General features: G+C 53.6%; 1 protein-coding gene across 4 annotated transcripts in view; it reads left to right on the top strand.

The window, feature by feature from the left end:
• Positions 1–20,007, top strand: part of ABCC1 (ATP binding cassette subfamily C member 1 (ABCC1 blood group)) — a 135,497-nt gene that overhangs the window by 36,358 nt on the left and 79,132 nt on the right. For all 4 annotated transcript variants that reach the window (XM_058286383.2, XM_058286381.2, XM_058286382.1 and 1 more), the window contains exons 3-7: positions 489–614; positions 3,755–3,892; positions 5,118–5,243; positions 17,997–18,058; positions 19,675–19,806. In XM_058286383.2, the coding sequence (XP_058142366.1) occupies positions 489–614; positions 3,755–3,892; positions 5,118–5,243; positions 17,997–18,058; positions 19,675–19,806 (584 nt within the window). The remainder of the gene's footprint in view (positions 1–488; positions 615–3,754; positions 3,893–5,117; positions 5,244–17,996; positions 18,059–19,674; positions 19,807–20,007) is intronic.

Raw genomic sequence — 20,007 nt, 5'->3', positions numbered from 1 at the left:
TGTTTCTTGCCTGTTTCCTTTCACTAGACTGGCAGCTTCATGAAAGCAGGGACTTTTGACCCTTTTGTCCACTGTTGAATCCCTGGCACCTAGAAAATGTGTGGTCCGTGGACACTGGACGGGTGCCTCCTGTTTTTTTGGGGGTAGATTGTACACGAGGGGCTGAGGTTGCAGATCTAGAAGAGCCTCGGGCTGAGCTCTTGCGTTACGAGGTGCAGGGCAGAGTGGTGAGCAGGTGGAAGTAGCTGTGCCTGGGGAGGAGCGGGTAGCAAGCCGGTCCTCGGGCAGTCCCAGAGCAGCGTGTGACGGTCCAGGAGGCGGCTCCTGTACCCGGGACTAGTCCGTGCTCCAGAGCGCTGCATCCCAGGACCACGGCTGGGCACTTGGGGGTGGGCCGGCTCCCCCAGGGCTGGGCTTCCTGTGGGGACCCCGGGAAAACTCTGCCGCGGAGCTCTGTAAAACGTGCACGTGCTTCTCTTCCGTTCCAGGCCTTGGGCTTTTTGCTGTGGATCGTCTGCTGGGCAGACCTCTTCTACTCTTTCTGGGAAAGAAATCAGGGTTTGTTCGTGGCGCCCGTGTTTCTGGTCAGCCCAACTCTCTTGGGCATTACCATGGTAAGTGTGAGTGGGGTGGACACCCTAAATCGTCCCGCCAGGTCCTGGCGAGGCCAAAGTTGGTGGCTGGCACGTAGAGGTGAGAAGCTTCATGGTGAAAGTCCAGAAATCTAGCTTCTCTTGAGAAGTTCAAAGACTGGCAATGTTGGACTTGGTTTTTTTGGTGCAGCAGTAGCTGGAGCCTCCGGGCCCCTGGGTTGAATGGCCGGTGCCATTTTCCACTGTGCCTTCCCTACTCTGTCCTTGTCCTGCGACCTTGGGCATTTATATTAACTGCCTGGGACCTCCTGGCCTCTTCAGGTTTTTAGGCTTTGGTGTAGAGGAGTGGGGATGCCGGGATAAGTAGCAAACTGCCCTTCCCCATGGGAGTCCACGATTTAGTGGGAGACCCAGGCAGAGAAACCCCTGGACTCGTTACAGCTGATCAGGTGCCTTCTGTGTGCCTGGCTCCATGCTAGGAGTTTTACACATCTTCATTTAATTCACAAAACAACCCCAATGAGGTAGGTGCTGTTGTGTCCCCATTTACAGGTGAGGAAACTGAGGCACAGAGAGATTAAGTGCCCAGCTCAAGGTCACGCAGCTCGCATGGGGGAGCAAGGGGTAGACCCCAGGGGCCGTGCTTTTAGCCCCTGCAGTCTACAGCCTCCGAGCATGCGTGGCGTGCTCCAACTCAAAGGTTGCTCCCACACATGGGGCTGCCGAGAAGCCTGGACGGCTCTAGGAGAATGTAGCCCTGGAGGGTTGTAGAATGAGGAGGGAGCAAGTGTAGGGTAGAACGTTCTAGATAGAGGGAACAGTTTGTCCAGAGAAGGCTTGGAGGCTAAATGGGAGTGTCTGGGGAAGGAGGAGGACGAGCAGTTCTGTGTAGTGAGAACACGGAGTAGGGGTGGGGAGGTAGACAGTAGCAGAAGAGGAGATGGGTCAGGAAAAGCAGGTGGAGCGGGAGCCGGATTGTGAGGGGCTGCGGGTCGTTATCACGGACACACAGGGAGCTTGCCCTGTGCCAGGCACCTTCCTGAGCCTTTACCTCATTAACTCATTAAATCCTCACATCACTTAGATGCAGTAGGTTTGCTTGCTTTGCATGTGCAAAAGTCCTGGGGTCGGAAGGAGGAATTGAAAGGAGGTCTGTGTGGCTGGAGTAGAGAGGGCAAGGAGGAGATGGGGGAGGCGAGGCAGGGGAGAGGGCAGAGGCTGAGCATCAGGGAGACAGGGCTTGTTTTCTTTTGCTTCATTTTTTAATGCCAAAGCTGGGGTTCTGGACCTTTTTGTGTATGTGCCATGCACCCCTTTGGCAGTCTGATCTCGCCAGAATAATGTTTTTAAACACATAAAATAGGTAGGATTACAAAAGAATACAGTAAGACACGCATGAAGATTTTATGTACATTTATAGATTTATTGAGTTTTAATAACATACAGTAAAATTTACTAGATTTTGGTGTACAGTTCTGTGAGTTTTGACATGTGCATGTTGTTGTTTAGCCACCACCTCCACATCCAGATGTAGAATAGCTCCCCGCCCCCCCCAAAAGTCCCCCCGGGTCTTCACCCAACCCCGCCATCCCCTGGCCCCTGGCAGCCAGCCCTCTTCTCTGTTCCTGTAGCTTTGCCTTTTCCAGAACACGTTGGAGTGCAGTCTTTCTGAGTCTGGCTTGGTGCAGCCAGGCTGCTGCCTGTTGCAGATCTTTCCTCGGTGTGGAGTAGTTTCGATTGTGCGGCTGCACCACAGACTGCTTCTCCGCTGCCCAGCTGCAGGACATTTGGTTGAGAAACCAATTAGATTTAAATACAGTCATTAAAATATCACAGAACAAACTTGTGTGAAAAGACATGCACTTCTCTGTTAATGATTAACAAACAAGAGCTAACTAGCGCCTTAATTTGCAAGCACCCATGAAGGTAAGGGATAGACCTCTGGCTCTTGCTAAGGGGTATGAAAACACCTGTGCTTTCTCGTGACCTCAGATCTGGAGGGACTGATTAGAGACAGGGAAGTGGAACTTGTTTCCTGTCCAGCCTCTCAGACCCCTGGATTCTATCCACAGCCCGAACTTGGACCCTGGGTTAAAACCCCCGGTCGTAAAGGGCAGGGTTTTGAGCAAGGGCGTGCAAGCCTCGACCTGCATTTCTCAGTGCGCTCTCCAGCCTGCAGTGGAGAGGGATTGTGGGGGACGTTAGGGTCACCCAGGAACGAGGTGACGGAGGCCGGGACCAGGTTGAGCAGCGGGTGAACCGGCCCTGGAGAACCCGGAGGGCAGGCGTGACTGGCTCGAGCTTCTCCTCAGGAGTGTGGCTGTGACCCGGCCTCGGGGACTTTCTCCTCCAGAAGACGGCTCTGCCCATCTGGGGAATGGCTGTGGTGCAGGCTTCTTTCAGAGGTTTTATTGTTTATTCTCTCTGCCTGATTATTAAGCCACGTGTAAAATGGGAGTAATAGCCCCGGGTATCAGGAATGAAATAAAAACCCCTCTACCATTGTTCTGGTGGGTTCCTTGGAGGCAGGCGTGGCACCTGAGGCAGCTTAATCCTCTCCCTTCGTTACCTCATCTGCACAGTAGGGTTAAGACCAGATCCCCTTGTGGAGCCGAGGGCGCTGCGCCTCCACCAGACAAACGGGGTGGGTGCTCAGGCAGCGTGAGCAAGGGCTATGGTCACCCAAAGGAGAAGAACCAGTGAGGGGTGGGTCTGGGATTTGAACCCTGGTCTTCCTGGCTCAACATCAAGTGTTTGTTAACCCACAGCCTGCTGCCTGTTCATGTCAATAAAATTTTATTGGGACGCAGCCCCATCCATTCATTTCCATACTGCCTGTGGCTGTCAGAAAGCTTAAAGTATTTGCTCTCTGGCCCTTTACTCGAACAGTGAGCCAGTCTCTGTTAAATTCCCACAGTTCTAGAGTAGTTCCCGTCATTGTCTCCGTTTTGCAGATGAGACCCCAGAGGCTCGGAGGGGTCCTGTGACTTGCCCTCAGCCACCTGGGGGCCGCAGCCCGCTCTTCCCCGGGGAGGTTCTTGTACCCCTGAGCTGACGTAGCCCTAGCCCGGGCCTTACCTGTGCCAGGCCCCTGGGCCCACGGGGACTTCCGGATTCTGACCTTCCCCAAATGACTCCCCTTGTATGCTCCTCTCTCCCAGCTGCTTGCTACCCTTTTAATTCAGCTCGAGAGAAGGAAAGGAGTCCAGTCCTCAGGAATCATGCTCACTTTCTGGCTTGTAGCCCTACTGTGTGCCACTGCCATCTTGAGATCCAAAATCATGACTGCCTTAAAAAAGGTAAGTGCTGGTCCCAATCAGTGTCTCTCTTCAGCATCCCTTGGCAGAGATTCTCGCGCCCTCTGGCTTGTGTAAAAATCATGTTGCCATGGAAACCGTGGGATGGGTACTACATGGGCCTGGCTTCTTACCCTGGTATTTCCTGACCCCATTAGACCCTCCCGAAGACAGCTGCAGCCTTTGCTCTAGAACTTTCTTTCCTCAGGGCCCCACCCATCTTTGTAGCTCTGGGGGTCCCGTGTGGATCCTGCCATGGCGGGGGCCACGCGGACATGGAGGATCAAGTCTGGGGCCTCTGTCGGCAGCACACAGCAAGGCAGGTCTGCCCCAAACGTCCTCAGCCTGGAACGGAGCCGAGGCAGGAACGGTGTTTGCCGAGTGGCTGCTTCCCCTTGGGACCCAGGTCTTGTCCCCACGTTACCTTTGTGCCATCAGCTGCTCTGGCTGGAGAGCTTGTTTACCTTGGCTGCCCTTTAGAATCCAGCCTTCTGTTCTTCCCTGCCATCAGCCAAGGGAGGAAAAGAAACTGAATATTTATTGAGCGCCTGCAGTGTACGGCACGGACCATCTCCCAGTAGCCCCTTCATCGTGGCGCCAGCCAACATTTGTTGAGCATATGCCTACAAGTGCCAGGCACTTTGTAAAATAAGTGTTGTTTGCGAATGGTCTTCTTGACTTCTGCAATCACTTTGACCGGGGTTCTCGCCCTTGGCACTATTGACAATGGGGTCAGAGCATTCTTGGTTTTGGGGGTTTGTCCTGTGTGTATTGATGATGTTTAGCAACATCCTTGGTCTTTAGATGCCAGTAGGAAGTCCCCACCCCCTCTTATGGCAACCAAAACTGTCTCCTGTTATTGCCACATATACCCTGGTGGGGGGCAGATACCTCCAGTGAGAACCTCTGGTCTATGAGATATGCCCTATTATGCCCTTTGACAGCTGAGGAAACTGAGGCACAGTGAGGTTAAGTCAGCGCTTTGAACATAGGGCTGTTTTACTCCAAGTTTGGAGGCCCCCTCCCATCGTGTGGGACCCCCTCACCAGGAGGTGGTTGAGCAGGGTGGACCCCCCACTGCTGTGTCCCAGGAGGCCGGGCCACAGCGGCGTAGCTAGAGGTTGGGTCTGAGGCCAGAACCAGTGGGCCTCCTGCAGCCTGCCCTCCGGCTCTGCAGGCGGCTCGCGGAGAGTGACCTTTCCTTTCTCCTTCCTCCCCTCACGTCCAGGATGCCGGTGTCAACGTGGTTCGCGACGTCACTTTCTATATTTACTTCTCCCTCGTGCTGATTCAGCTCGTGTTGTCCTGTTTCTCAGACCGCTCACCCCTGTTCTCGGAAACCATCAACGACCCCGTGAGTGTGACCGTAGAGACACGTGAGCGTGCGTGGAGGTGGGGAGAGGGTGTGCGCCTGCGAGAACCATATATAGCGCCAGCTGATGTTTGTTCTGATCCATCTGGGATCTCCTTCCATCCTCCCCAAATGCCAGGAGATAGTAATATCATCCTCCCCACTTACAGACGGGGAAACTGAGGCCTAGACTTGGCTGGTGGAGGGGGTAGCGTCCGTAGGTGCAAACTGCTCCTCCCTCCTTCCCTCCTTCCCTCCTCTCTCGCCTCCTTCCCCTTCCCTCTCCTCCTTCTCTCCCTCCCTCCTTCCTTTTTCCCATCCCTTTGAAGAGGAACCGCGCTGGTCCTTGCTGGTTCTTTGACTCAGCACAGCAGACTAGACAGATACACTGGTCTAGGCTGGGAAGGAAAAGAGGCGACCAGAGACGTACCACCTCAAGTCAGCCTCCCCCTTAAGGGTCGTCCTTACAACTTTTATACCTGGTTGAAACAAAGTTAATTATCAGGCTGACATTCCTAAGGAGTTTTCGTTTTCTTTGTTAATCTTAAAATCTGCATGGTGCCCGGGGTTGGGTAATCTTGGGGTGATGAGGGTGGAGGAGGTAGGGATGTGAAGGCAGATAACCAACAGGTGCCAGTAAAGATAGCAAGTGAGGAAGTGCCTAGTTGCACACGTTTGGTGGAACTAAATCTGGTGGCTCTGCCTGCCTCCTGTCAGGTGAACAGGAGTCACAGTGGCTTTTTCTAACACTGTAAGGTTCCGTGCAATGCTTAATACTTAAGGGATACTGGGTGTTTCCAGGACAACCCTTCAGGGAATACTAAGTGCTGAGCCCTGATCTGGGCTCTGGGGCTGTAGCAGCGGATTAAACAGAGTTCTGGTCTACCTGAGGCTTGCATTGTCGTGGGGGCAGACGATAGTAAACCAGAAACCCGAGTATCTGTCAGGTGGCAATAAATGCAGAGTTAGAAACGGAGAATGACGTTGGGGGGTGTGTGCAGCTTTTGTGAGAGGGGTCAGGGAAGGCCTCTCTGAGGAAGCGTATTTGAGCAGAGACCTAGAGGAGCGAGGAAGTGAGATGTGTGGATGCCTGGGAGGCTCGGGCAAAGGCCCTGGGGCGGGAGCTGTGGTGGCCTGTGGCGAATGTGAGGAAGGCAGAGGGGCTGGGGCAGGGGGCTAGGGTAGGGGGTCGGGGGCCGGGGACGGGAGCTGTGGTGGCCTGTGGCGGAAGGCGAGGAAGGCAGAGGGGCTGGGGCAGGGGGCCGGGGGCCGGGGGTCTGGGGCTGGAGCGGGAGCTGTGGTGGCCTGTGGTGGACGGCGAGGAAGGCAGAGGGGCTGGGGCAGGGGGCTGGGGGCCTGGGGCGGGAGCTGTGGTGGCCCGTGGAGGAAGGCGAGGAAGGCAGAGAGGCCAGGCAGCGGGCAGGGGGTGCTGAGGCACGAGGCCAGCATCCGGCAGGCCTGGGGCGCCGTCTGTGATGGGGAGTCTTCGGAGCATTTATGTGACGCTCTGTTCACCAGATGATGCTGGTTAAGTGGTGGACCTGCCGCGGGAGCTGTTGTCAGCTGCCGCGCTTCTGTTGGGTTTGGCCCGAGCTTCAGCGAGGGGCTGGGCTGGCCTTGTGGGCGATGACAGGGCCGCGGGGTCAGCCGGGAGGCAGGGATCGACGTTAGCCAAGGGACTTGTGGAGATCGGGGTGCCGGCGCGTCCCGAGGGCGCGTCCGCAGAGCTCCCTGCTGGAGGAGTGACTGGGGTGGGGAAATGAGCAAGGCCTGGGTTCCTGCGGGTCTGTGCTCACGTTCCCGTGCGTGCCACGGGTGTGTTCACAGGCGTGCTGGTGTAAAGGTGCGTGTGTGTATGTGTTGCTGGAAAGCGTGTGTTCATGTGCATCTGTGTCCAGCAGTGTGTGTGTTCACGTGTGTATGTGTGTGTTTTTTCATGTGCGTTTGTGGTCAGGTGCATGCCCACATGTGTATAGAGTTCACTTGGCTGCAGCCATGCCCGGGACCCCCACTGAGCCCGGGCGCGGCCCCACGGCGCTGACCTCTGTTTCTCGGTGGCGGTGGGCGTGCGCGGGGCGCCTCCAGGTTGGGGACGCTTATTAAGTGTGGTGCTGGCCTGCAGGCAGGGCTTGCCCTGAGCAAGCCCTACTCACCCCAGTGGCTGACCGGTCGAGGCGCGGGACGGGGCGCGAATCCCCCGACCCTCTGGGCTGCTTCTGAGCGGCCCACGGCCGAGCCCTCTCGCTGGGGACTGTCTGACACTGCTTTATGGGCTGCGGGAGTTCTAGTTCTGGTTTCCTTTAGGGATCTGGATACAACCCCCACTTCTTTCCGGGGCTCGTGTGTGTCAGGGCGACTCGTACAACTGACCCGCCCTCCCTTTGTGCTGTCCGCTCTCCCGGCAGCCCCGGGGCCTGCTCTGCCGGCCAGGGGCAGCGTGGAGACGGCCTGCCTCCTCCTGGACCTCCTCCTGGACCGGTCCCTTGGTCTCTGTCTTGGTCTCCCCTGCATCTCCTCGGCCACCCTGCTCCCCCATAGAAAACACAGCTCTTGGCCTCTGGTGCACGAGGCTCGGTGAGGCAGTCCGCAGGGTAGGGAGGATGCCTCCGGCTGCTGGCAGGCTCCACCTCCCTAGCCCATGCCGACCTCTGGGTTCCTTTCCAGTCATGTGGCGGGTTTGCCGCTTGCCTCTTTACAATCTGGAGTCTTGACCAGGAATTGGCAAACCGCAGCCCACGGGTTCAATCTGGCCTGTGTCTTTTTTAGTAAAGTTTTGTTGACCCACAGCCAAGCCCAGTTGCATCTGTATTGTTGGTGGTGGCTTGTGGAACAGTGGCAGAGTTGAATCATCAAATGGAGACCATCTGGCTTGTAGAGCCTAAAGCATTTGCTTACTTGGCCCGTTAGAGAATCAGTTTGTTGACTCCTGGTCTAGAACATTCCTTTAGCTCTGCTTATGTTTTTCCTTCCATGGTTGTCTCTTTTCCACTGTTCAGTCCTTCTTTCTTCCCTTGAAAGGTAAGGAAAGGGAATGGGTGTTTATTATGCACCTGCTGTGTACCGGGCACTGAGCTGAGCTCTTCAGGGCCAGCCCTGGTGAGGTTGCTACTGTCGTTTCCCAGTTTACAGATGAGGAAACGGAATTGCAGAGCAGCTAATCCCGAGTTTGAATCCCTGCTCCGCCACTTCTGCTGGCCAAGCAGGATCATGTGGCCTTTTTTGGACTGTAATCTACTAGGGAGCAGGGTCTTGGCTAAATAACAGCTTTATGTTAGGTTTTGAGGACCATAAGGCAAGGTACACCACTGTCACCTCTGTGCCGAAACAGGCCTGGCCCTTCGAGGCTCATAATGGTAACTCATTATTGTTATTGTTGTGTTGTAGTTGTAATACAAGGGCTTTGTGGACTTTAGTCACCATTGACTTTACCGCAGTGGTAAATCATAGATAGCTGGTTATAATTGCATCAAGCAGGGAGATTGCCATCAGCAGTGAGCGATGCTTAACCCAATCAGTTGAATCCCTTAAAAGGGGAAGTGATTCCAGCAATGAGAGAGAATTTTCCCAGCTCGTCTTTGGACAGCCAGCATCTCCCAGAACCTTCACTGGACTTTGATTGCAGCCCCTGGTTGAGGTCTTCCTGCAGAACCTGGACTTATGCATCCCCACGGCTGCGTGAGAGACTCTTGCAGAATCGCATGCTGTCGACAGATACCTCCTGTTGATTCTGTTTCCTAGAGAACCCTGACTAATGCGGCGTGGTCCCAGGGCGCCTCGTCATCTGGGGCAGGTGCTTGGTGTATGAGCCTCCTTTAAGGCCGAGGTCTGCCCTCAGCTGCCAGGGAGTCAGAGTCAGCCCCCTCCGTGCCTTGACCCTCTCCTGGCGTCAGCAGGAAGGAGGAGGGGAAGGCACAGAGATGAGCATCCGCGGTGGCCTGGCGGGCACAGGGAGCTTGTGATCTCGGTTCCAGGATCAACCTCTCAGCTTTGCCCCGGGCTTGTGAGAGATTCAGGACCTCAGGCTCCGCCCCAGACCTCCTGAACCAGAACCTGCATTTTCACAGCATCCCCAGGCGATTGGGAGCAGTGTGAGGTGTGACCTGCCTCAGCCTAGGGAGGGAGCTGGCTTTGCTTTCTTCTGCAGGTGTAAAGGAATTGCAGTTCTGAGAGGTTGGTGGTCGGATCGGAACTCAGTCCAAGGGGTGTGATGGAGGAGGAGCCGCATCTCAGAGTCAGGCAGGTCTTGGGCTTTAGTCCCAAGTGGGTCTCTTTATTCCTTCAATCAGCATTTATTAAGCACCTTTTGTGTACTGTGTTCAGTGCTGGGGACGTACGGTTCATGCCTTGCTCCAGTCGTCTATCCCTCCATAGCAAGCCACCGAGTTTATTGTAATCAAACAATCCCAGTTTTGGGGATGTTTCGCCGTCCTGGGTGCTAACTGGGCGCAGCGGCTCGGGGCTCACTCGGGGTCTCTGCAGGTGCAGTTAGACGTGGGCTGGGGCTTGCGTCATCTCAGCGGCTGCCTCACCGGTGCCTGGCTGGGGCTGGCCGCCGACTGGACCTGCAGCCGGGGCTGGCGGCTACACGTGACTTCCCCGGTGGCCCGGGCTTCCTCCCAGCATGGCCACTGGGTTCTAAGCCTGTGTGTTCCAAGGGAGAGCGGCAGGCTGGAGCCGCACCTGCTTTTATGATCTGGGCCTGGAAGTCACACAGTGTCCCTCCTGCCTATTCTAGTGCTCAAGGCCGTCACCAGGTCTGCAGGTGCAAGGGGAGGGCGCGCAGAGCGAGCCCGCCTCTCGAGGGCGGCGTGGCCGGGTCACACTAGGGAAGCGGGTGGGCTTTGGTCCTGTGGTCCTGGCTGTCGTGTGCCCCCTGGAAGCTTGGGGTGAAGCTGGGGAGACGTCACGGAGCAGGTCGACAGACACCTGCACGGGTACAGCTGAGAGGCAGGCTGGGAAGGAAGGAACCAGGCCACGCGAGGGCCCTGTGAGAACCCGCCAGGTTTGTAACTCGGGGCCAGTGTCTCCAGGTGCACCCTTGGGAAACAGGGTGGGGGTGCTAGTCGTCGCCTGCTGTGCCCCTCCCGTCCCAGGCCTGGGGCATGGGGAGGACGCCGCGATGCGCCTCTTCTTGGCTTCCCTCTGTCACCCTCCGTGGCGCTCGAGAGGTGGAGCGAGCCTCCCAGCAGCCGTGGGCGCACACGTGCCTGTCCTCAGAGCCTGGTCAGCTAGGCGGGTTGGCCCGGGGCAGGCGGCTGCGGGGGCTGCCCCTCCGGGCCCTGGTGCTGAGTCACCGAGGCGGGCGTCCTCGCCAGCTGGCCCTGCTCCCACACCCTGACTCAGATGCTATTCCGGCCCGGTCTTTGGTGGGGCCAGCTCCTGTCTGCCCTCCCTACCCTGGGGCTGCCTGGGCTCCCTGGGCCTCAGCTGCCTGAGCCTCGCAGGGTCCCCCAGGCACCTGCCTCTTCTTATCCCGCTGGTCACCAGGCTGTGGCTTAGCGCGGGGCCCGGGGTTTCTATTTGCAGGTGGGAGTATCAGGGTCAAGCGGGCATTTAGAGCCTCACGCCTCCAAGCGTGGCTCCCGGACCAGCCGTATCAGCTCCCCATGGGAGCTTATTAGAAAGGCCTGCTGAATCAGACCCCGTTTGGAACACTCAGCAAAAGCTACTCAATTTGGAATCAGAGGTATTTTTAGTACTGCCCGTAAAATATGCAATTTCCCCCCCCAACATTTTATGATCATTTTCAAAGCTCCAGAAAAGTTGAAGTAATTGTACAGTAAATACCTTTATACCCACTACCTAGATACTACAACCAACATTTTGTTAAACATGCTTTATCACCTAGCCAACCAGCCAGCCAGCTAATTTTTTTGGTGTCAGAAATGTCGTTTGAATCACATCAGTATCCTTTACCCAAACACTTCAGCACACAAATATTATCTAGAGCTCAGGATTTGTTTGCAGTGCTTTGGGAGTACATTTACACACAATGAAATTCACAGCTCTTAAGTTACTATATGGTTAGTTCTGGCAAATGAATACATTTGTGTAACCCAAGCCCCTCCCAAGATAGGCTGCTAGGTAGGGCCCCAGAAAGTTCCCTCCTGCCCCTGCCCTGCCAGTCTCCACCCTGTCCTGCCAGCGGCCACTGCTGTTCTTAGCCTGGTTTTGAAAGCCCTGGAAATTCCTTTCTCCTTCATGCTTCCGGTCATTTAGTAATTCTCCCTTGTGCCCCGCCTGAGCTGGGTTCTGGGGACCCAGGAAGGAATGAGATTTGGCCACTGCCCCTGAGCAGTGGAGGAACGGGCAGCAGGCAAGAGACCGATGGCCTCAGGACAGACGGCAGGGGCTGGGGGTTGCTGAGGAGCGGCTGGAACTCCGCCTGGGCTCCTGGACCGAGCTCGGGGCACAAGAGGTGCTGGCGGGCACTGGCTCAGGGCACGAGAGGTCTGGCGGGCACTGGCATGGAGCGGGGTTGCTTCTGGCCAAGTGTCAGGCAAGTTCAAAGGCCCAGTGTGCATTTGGGGGCCCACATGGAGTTCTGCTTGCTGGGCTGGGGGGCCCAGGGCTGAGTGAGAGGAGATGGATAAGCCAGGGAGCTGAGCATTGTGTTTGGAATTTTCACCCCACTGCCGAGAGCCAATGACCACTTTTTCAGCTGGGAGTGCCACGCTCTGACCAGGATCCCTTGGACACAGGAGGCAGGGGTGACACTTAGGAAGCCATTGCAGGCGTCCTGGCCAGTCGGGAGGAAGGCAGAGCCAGGACAGTGACTTTGATGCCGTGTGCCCTGGAATGTCAAAAACCAGCAGAGGAGAAGGGACAGGTTGATGGAGAATGGGCAGTTTCTTACAGGAGAGTGTCCAGTCCAATCTCCTCATTTTACCCATGAGGAAACTGAGTCCCTGGGCAGGGAGGTGATTTACACAGTGGGTCAGTGGTAGAGCAGATGAATCACCAGGGTTTACCTTGTACCAACAAATCTCTTACTGTGGGATAATAGCCACTAATAATGATAGGAGCTCAATGCACTATTTCTCTCTTTTTTTAAAAAAGATTTATTTATTTCTCTTACTGTATTTACTCCTCACGGCAACCCTATGAAGCAAGTCTGTCGGTATCCCCAGGTTATAGACGAGGACACCGAGGGTCAGAGAGGTGAAGGAGCTTGCCTCAGTTCACAAGGCTGGATCTGGAGCCTCCCTCTTGAGACCACGTCACTGGGAGGACTTGTTAAAACCCAGATCACTGGACCCACTCCCCAGCATTTCCCAGGCATCTCTAACAAGCTGCCAGGTGATGCCGACAATGAGAGGGGCCACACTTTGAGAAGCACCACCCTAAGCTACATTGCAGCTTCCCTTCTCCCTCACTGTTGGGTATTTAGGCGAGGCAGAGTGGGGTTACTGGCAGAAAGCTGATTAGAACAAAAAGCAGAATCAAAACCAGGGAGAGGTGGGGAAGGAGAGACCCAGAGAATTTCTGAAAAACAGGCCAGAGTGCTTAAAGATGGAAGGCCAGGTTCCCAAACTGTCCCACAAGGAAATGGGCAGTTCCAAAAGAACGGCTGCCTGGGGCCATTGCTCCAAGTTGGTTTAAAGCACGTGCCTTCTGGCCACTTCTGGCTCCAGCCAAATGCTAGTGCCAAAGCCCCAAGCTCTGTTTGCATGTCAGACTTCCCCTCCCTCTGCCTTCGACCAGGGGTTGTCTGAATCCTTTTCACTTCTCCATCAATGGGGGGACAAGTTAATCAGCCTCCTTCATCCCATCTGGAACAGGCGTTGCCCTGTTTCAGTCACAGGCTGGGCAGCCCCCAGCTGCGGGCAGCTCTGCGCCTTTGATGCTTAATGAATTACATCATTGGTTTTGCCTGCTATCAGTTAAAATAGAATGTGTCCTGGGTCATCATCCAGGGACTCTCCCCACCCCCCTTTAAAAAGTCATTCTTTGGCTACTTCAGCACTCCAGGGGTCTTTGTTACCAAATAAGCCCCTCTAATCAGAGAGGGACTGGATTTTTCTAATGAAGGGGAGGGGCATCTGAAAATCAGCTTCTGGAGGAAGGGCAGGGAGACGGTTTGGAGAGAAGAATTTGACAAAACTCTTGCAAATTAGAACCTGAAATGTACTTGCAGTAACAAGTCCACCTTAGGAACATTTGCAGGGTGAATTTTCTTGCGGGGGGGTGGGATGGGGTGGGGATGGGGTTCATTTTACAAACCAGAGCAAGGGCTAATCCTTTTCCTCTGGGGCATCATTTCCTCTGTCCCAGAGTAAGATTCCCTGAGGGACAGTTGGGTCTTGAGGGAATGAATGGTTCTTAAATTATGCAGTTGACAGATTGCCGCCTGCTTACCCCTAGCTGGAGCCCAATTTGAAAGAATTAACCCAGGATTTATGAGGCCCTTGTGTATGTTTATGTCTTAAGGCACCACCCCCTTCTACCCCCAGCCCCTCCGGTGCAGAGGCAGGTCTGCCTACCTGGGGTAAATGAATGACGGGGGGCTCAGGGGCCTAGTGGAGGTGGGCATGGTGGCATTTCAGCCCCTGCTTGGCCCTTCCCGTGGGCATCTTTGTGCAAGGTGCCACTTGCACAGCTGCACTTCAGGTGGATGCCAGAGCTGGCAGAAGGCTGGATTTGGAGTCAGAAGACCTGCCTTTGAGCCCTGGTAGTGATATGGGCTGTGGGTGAATAACCTGGGCTGAGTGTGTGTCAAACAATAAGAACTGCAGCCCCACTTTTCATAATCCTGCCAGCCCCTCCAGTTCCCGAAAGCCAGCTCAGCGATACAGGCTCTGTAAACTTTGAATACTCAGGGAGGATGCAAACTAAGTGTGTTAATTCAAGCTTACCTGGAATGCTTACCTAGCACTCAAACAAAGCACCATTTAACTCTTCACTCTTATATCCTCTGTATAAAAAGAACCCAAAAATCCTATTTTTTTAAACAGAGAAGTTCCCGAGCCCGGCCAGTTGTAAATAAATTTTTTCTCCCCAAAATTATTACTGAGCCCTGGCCTTCCATACACGATTATTGAATCTCTCTGCTTCCACAACAGGATCCTCCCTTTAATTAGTCCCTGTGTTTTAGGCTACTGTGAAGTTTGATATAAAGTAGAGGTAGGCGAGCAGTTTCAGTGACGTGTTCTGTAAATACTTTAGGCTGTGCAGGCCCAGTGTTCTGTCGCCGTCACTCAATACTGCCTTGACAGTGAGAAAGCGGCCACGAGGAGGATATACATGGGCAAACGTGGGCATGGCTGTGTTCCAATAAAACTTTATTTACAAAAGCAAGCAGGCAACCTGTGAGCTGTCCTTTTGCCCACCCCTGATTTAAAGCATCTGGGACAGTGCTTCTGTGTCATGCATGGATCTGTAAGAAATGAAAGCTGTTGTTACTCTTTTTGCTATTATTTAGTATTAATGACAAGACCGTGTCTTGAGCACTTAGCCTATGCGAGGCCCTCTTCTAAATGTTGAACGTGTTAGCTCATTTAGTCTCATCACCACCAAGGACGGTGCCCAAGGCCCCGCGGCTAGTAAAGGGCAGAGCTGGGATTCAAACCACCATGTTCTGCCTCCCACGTAAGCTGCCGCTTTGCCTCCTGCCTGCCTCGTTCTCTCTTGCACCCTGTTTTTCCTTTGATGCAGTGCTCACTGTTCCTAAGTCTTGCCTTTATTTGCACCTCGTTTGTTTACTGCCCATCTCCCTCCCAGGTGGGAAGCCACGGGTGGGGCCTCACTGTCTTGTTCACAGCACTGTCCCTGTCACCCAGCCAGCGTCCTGGCATGCAGGCAGGTCCTCCCGAAGTGTTTGCAGAAGAAACAAGTGAGTCACCGCCAGCCAGCTGCACAGACCCTCCTGCTCCCTGCTCTGCGGTGCCCCAGGCTTTCACCGCTGCAGCCCCCGAACTTGGGCAGTGGTTGAAGTGGATTGGCAATTCCCTGATAAACTCCCTGCAGAGGGTGGGAGCAGGCAGGCTTGTGGGCTGGGAGGCGTGGGCTGATCTGGAAGAAAAACCAGCCTGCAATTCACCACCTTCCACCCAGCCTGCAAAACAGAGCCCATCTCCTCCCCCACTGATAATGGTGGAAACCTCCAGTTGACACATCCCGTGGAGCTCATTTCTCTTGTCCCTCCGTCAGTCCTGTGTGATAGGCTGAGCATGTGGAATCACGCTTGTTTTCCAGACGAGAAAACCCGAGGCGCTGAGGTGAAGTGACTTGGCCAGGGTCTTTCAGAGCCGGGATTTGAGCCCTAGGCGGTCTGCTTGCACAATCTTGAGTCAGGTTGTTCTGGAATGCAGGTGTGTGCACCGCTGCAACTGATGCAAAATATGCCAGTGCCAGGTCTTCACCTTCAGAGATTCTGATTTAGATGGTCTGGGGTGGGCCCTGGGTACCGCCTTTTAATAACAAGTTCCCCAGGTGATCCCGTGGGCAGCCAGATTTGGGAACCTCATCCCTCGCGGTCCCACGCTAGAGTCTGGGTATTCTCAGGGAATCACTGGGGAGCCTTTCTATTTAGCTTTTTATAAGAGAAACTTTTAAACACATTAGACAATGTAGTTTAAAGAAACGCCACGTGCCCTTCCCCCTGCATTGCATATGCAAACAGGTCAGTATGCATCTCTGAAAGATAAGGATTTTTTGGTTTATTTTGAAATAGTTGGAGTCATTAGTTGCAAAATAGAAGAGTTCCTCTGTACCCTTCTCTCAACTTTCCCTAATCCAGAAGAGGGCTTTCAAATGTGAAAGATAAGGATTTAAAAAACTATAAGTACAATACCATTATCTTGCCTGAAAACATTAATATTTCCTTAATATCATCAGACATCTCATGTCCTTCATTCTTGCATTATAGCAGACCTTTTTTATTTCGTAGCTGCAATGCTTTTATGGAAAGATGCTTTTCCTCATCTCTTTGGTCACCCAGGAAAGGCGGGAGCATGCCGGCTTCTTTCCCTTTTTCTATTTTTTTTTCGTTATCAGCATGAACTTGTGTATTTAAACATATGTGGTATGTTTCAGTCCGTTGTGCTTCTTTTTATTGATGCTTATATTGTCGCATTTTTGGCCAACAGGAACCACTTCTAGTTGCTGAGTTGATTTTCAGTGATCCTATTCATCCTCAGTTTCCTTTTGTGAGCTGTGACAAGATGTTCTAGGTTTATCTCGTGCATGTGCATTTCCTGTCCCAGCCACTTCACCAGGGAGAATCTGGGAGTTAGAAACCAAGACAGAAACTCATAGCCAGGACCCATCCCAAACTAGTGGTGGGTGGGGTCCGGGATATGGTGTTTTTTTAAAGCCCTCCCAGTCTGGATAGAAAACCACCTGGCTAGAGTATGCTGTCTTACTGGGGCCTCATCTCTGCAAAATGCTACAACGTTCGGTGGCCTCCTTGCCTAACATCTCCTGGCTGTATGGTGTCCCCCTCCCCTCTGCTTTACTAAAGCTTGCATTTCAGAATTTACACTTGGGTTTCTTGGCATTGAAAGCCATCCTTTGCATGTACTCCCAGGAGCTCCGTGCTGGTATCCCCTTTCTTGTTTCTGTGTTGAGTTGAGGTTCATCTTTGGGTCCCTGGGAAAGAGGTTCTTTGAAGCTTGCTTCTTGGAATCTGTCACTGACCTTCCATTGCTTTTAGGATGAAGCTCAAAATTCCTGATGTGGCCTCCAGGGTAGACCGCACATGGCTTCCAGTGACGACCGTTCAGACCCCCTCTTGTTTCCTGAAGTAGGACATGCTTCCTTCTACCACAGGGCCTTTGAACATGCATTACCACTTCCCCTGCTGGGAGCACCTTAGCCCTCCTTTCACCTAGTTATCCTCTGCTCACCCTTCAGAAGCCAGCTTGAACTTCGGAAGCCTTCCTTGACCTGCTCCCCCCACCTTAAACTAATCAGCCCCCATGCCCTTACGTGGTCTCATTGGGGATATTTGCCTACCTCACGGCCCATATCCCAGTTGCAGTTGCGCATTTAGTCATGTGATCGTTGGATTTTAACAGCTGTCTCTGGAACCTGACTCTTGGGGCCTTGCATCCCGTCTCCCCGCTTCCTAGCTGTGAGGTCTCGGGCAAGTCATTTCACCTCTCTGTTCTTTAGGTTCTTTGAGTGCAGAATGAGGCATAATACCGTTACCTACACATCAGATAATTACGAGGATTAAGTTAGAACGTTAGCGAGTGCTGTTGGAATTACCCTGGTCGGCCACAGGCTTCCTGAAGGCAGGGGTCCTGATCTGTAGGCGTGGTGTCTGTCACATAGTAGGTGCTCAATAAGCAAGTGTTGAATGAATGAAGTGGGACTGATAGTAACACCATGCACATAGGGTTGCTGTGGGGATGTAAGATAAAGCGAGTAGGTAGTGCATTATCCTGTGTCTGGCACATAGTAGGTCCTCAGGGGTTATTTGTTGAATGAATGAGTAAAGTGGGGCTCATAGTAACAGCATGCATATGGGGTTCCTGTGAGGATGTAAGATCAGGTGGTTGGTGGCTCATGGTCTCATGCCTTGCACATAGTAGGTCCTCAGGAAATATTTTTGGGTGACTGGAGGAATTGCTGTGTGTTCCTTTCAAGGCTGCTGGCGCTCGGGAGAAAAGTCCATTTGGGGTGCCGATCAGTGGAGAGGGGGCTGGCGGGCCTTTTGGAGGAGGTGTGGGCTGCTGCCCGCTCCTCACTGAGCTCTGGTGCGGGTGAAAAGCTTAATCTTCCTTTCTCCTCCCCACCCTGTGTTTTCTCTAGAACCCTTGCCCGGAATCCAGTGCCTCCTTCCTTTCTAGGATTACCTTCTGGTGGATCACAGGGTAAGGCCTGGCTCCTGGGACCTCGGGGTGGGCAGTGGGTGAGGCGCGAGGGCTTGGGCCCTTTGCTCCCCTGGCAGCGCGCTGTCCCGAGTCTCCCTGGCCCTTTCCCAGGGGCCCTTTCCCGGGAGCGTGGACGCAGCCTGCCAGGCACGTGGACCACAGAGGGCCTGCACCCCTGCAGAGGCTTGGCCCGGAGCCGCCCTGCTCCCGGCTAGTTCTGGATCTGTGTCCTTTTGTATGTTAGGCATCATCACTGTTATTGGCACTATTTTTCACCCCCTCCCATCACAGGAAAGGTGGGTAAAGAAACATTCATAGATTAACAACAACAGAAAACCCAGAGCCAGCCGCTGTCCACATTTGGGCACGCCTCCTTCTGGTCTTTTTTTTTTTCCTCATCCCTCTTTGTACATTGTCATCATCGTCCTGGGCATGCATGATCTGAATCTTTTTTTCCTCATTCTGGGTTTTTATAAATTCTATACAAACATCTTTTTTTTCAATTAAACATTTTAAGAAATTCATTTTTTAAAATGTTTAATTATTTTTCATGTAACTATTAAAGATCAGCATGGGTGTTTCTTGAACTTGGGCTGCAGATGAGATAACAGCGGCCAGCAGCGCTTCCTGCTGAGAGTCCTGATTTGGATAATTGTGCTCTGGTTATGTAAGAGCACGCCCTTGTGGGTGGGGGTGGGGGCCCACGGCCAAGTGTTTAGGGGTAAAGGGGAACAGAACCTGCAATTTACTCTTCAGTGAGTCAGGAAAAAAACCCGTGTTTGTGCATGTGTGTGTGGGGGGGGGGCTGGGGCGTGTGTAGTGCGAGAGAACGATAAAGCAAATGTGGCCAAGTCTTAGCAATGGTTAATCTAAGTGACAGCTATACGGAAGTTCTCTGTGCAACTCACGTGATATTTCTGTAAGCTGGAAATTATTTCACAATAAATTAAAATATTAGGGTTCTTTCACAAAATCTTTTTTTGGACTGGGGTGAAATTCACATAAAACGAGCAATTGAGTGACAATTCTTTGACAGTGTTGTGCCACCTCCACCTTTATCTGGTTCTAAAAACATCACCCCAAAAGGAAACCTTCTACCATGAAGCAATCGCTCCCCATTCTCTCTTCCCCCAGCCTGACAACCACCAGTCGGCTCTCCTTATCTCCAGGTCTGCTTTGTATTAGGCAAGTTTTCAAACATGCAGAGATGAGTATAATGAACCTCAAAAAACCCATCGCCTAGATTTGACGACTGGCTGACGCTTTGCCGTATTTGTTTCACTTTTTGAAAAGCATCTTGAAATAGAGCCATCTGGGTATTCCCTCCAAAATATTCTGTGGGCATCTCCAAAAAATTAAGGACATTTTCTTGCTAACAAAATTAGCAGTAATTATTTAATATGACCGGACCTCCATCCACCTTCTGCTTTTCCCAGCTGTACCGCCGCGTTTGGTTGCGGTGGGTGGACCAGTGTTGGCTGGCGTGCGGCTCGAGTGCTGTGCTCCCCCTCCCCTCCCTCCCCTCCCCCTCCCCCCTCCCCCTCCTCCTCCTCCCCCTTCTCCTCCTCCCTCTCCCAGACTTTCACTGCCTCCCTCCACCTTGTGTCCTGTCCCAGGTTGGTGGTCCGGGGCTACCGCCAGCCCCTGGAGAGCACAGATCTCTGGTCCCTGAACAGGGAGGACACTTCGGAAGAAGTCGTGCCTGTTTTGGTCAAGAACTGGAAGAAGGAATGTGCCAGGTCTAGGAAGTAAGTGTGAGTCCTCTTGCCGCGGAGGAAGCCAGACCCTCTCTGGGGTGACCCAGCCCCCTGCCCACGCCTGGCCTAGGCGGTGGGAGGGTCGGAATCGGGCGTGTGCCCCGGCAGCCCTGCAGGAGCCACGTGGTCCCAGGCAAGGAGCTTCCTCCTCCAGCATAGGTGGCTCCCCTCCAAGTGGGCTGACGTCTCCCC

Source organism: Dasypus novemcinctus, chromosome 23 (genome assembly GCF_030445035.2).
Source record: "Dasypus novemcinctus isolate mDasNov1 chromosome 23, mDasNov1.1.hap2, whole genome shotgun sequence".
NCBI classification, from domain to species: Eukaryota; Metazoa; Chordata; class Mammalia; order Cingulata; family Dasypodidae; genus Dasypus; species Dasypus novemcinctus.
This window is presented reverse-complemented; position numbering and strand designations above follow the sequence as displayed.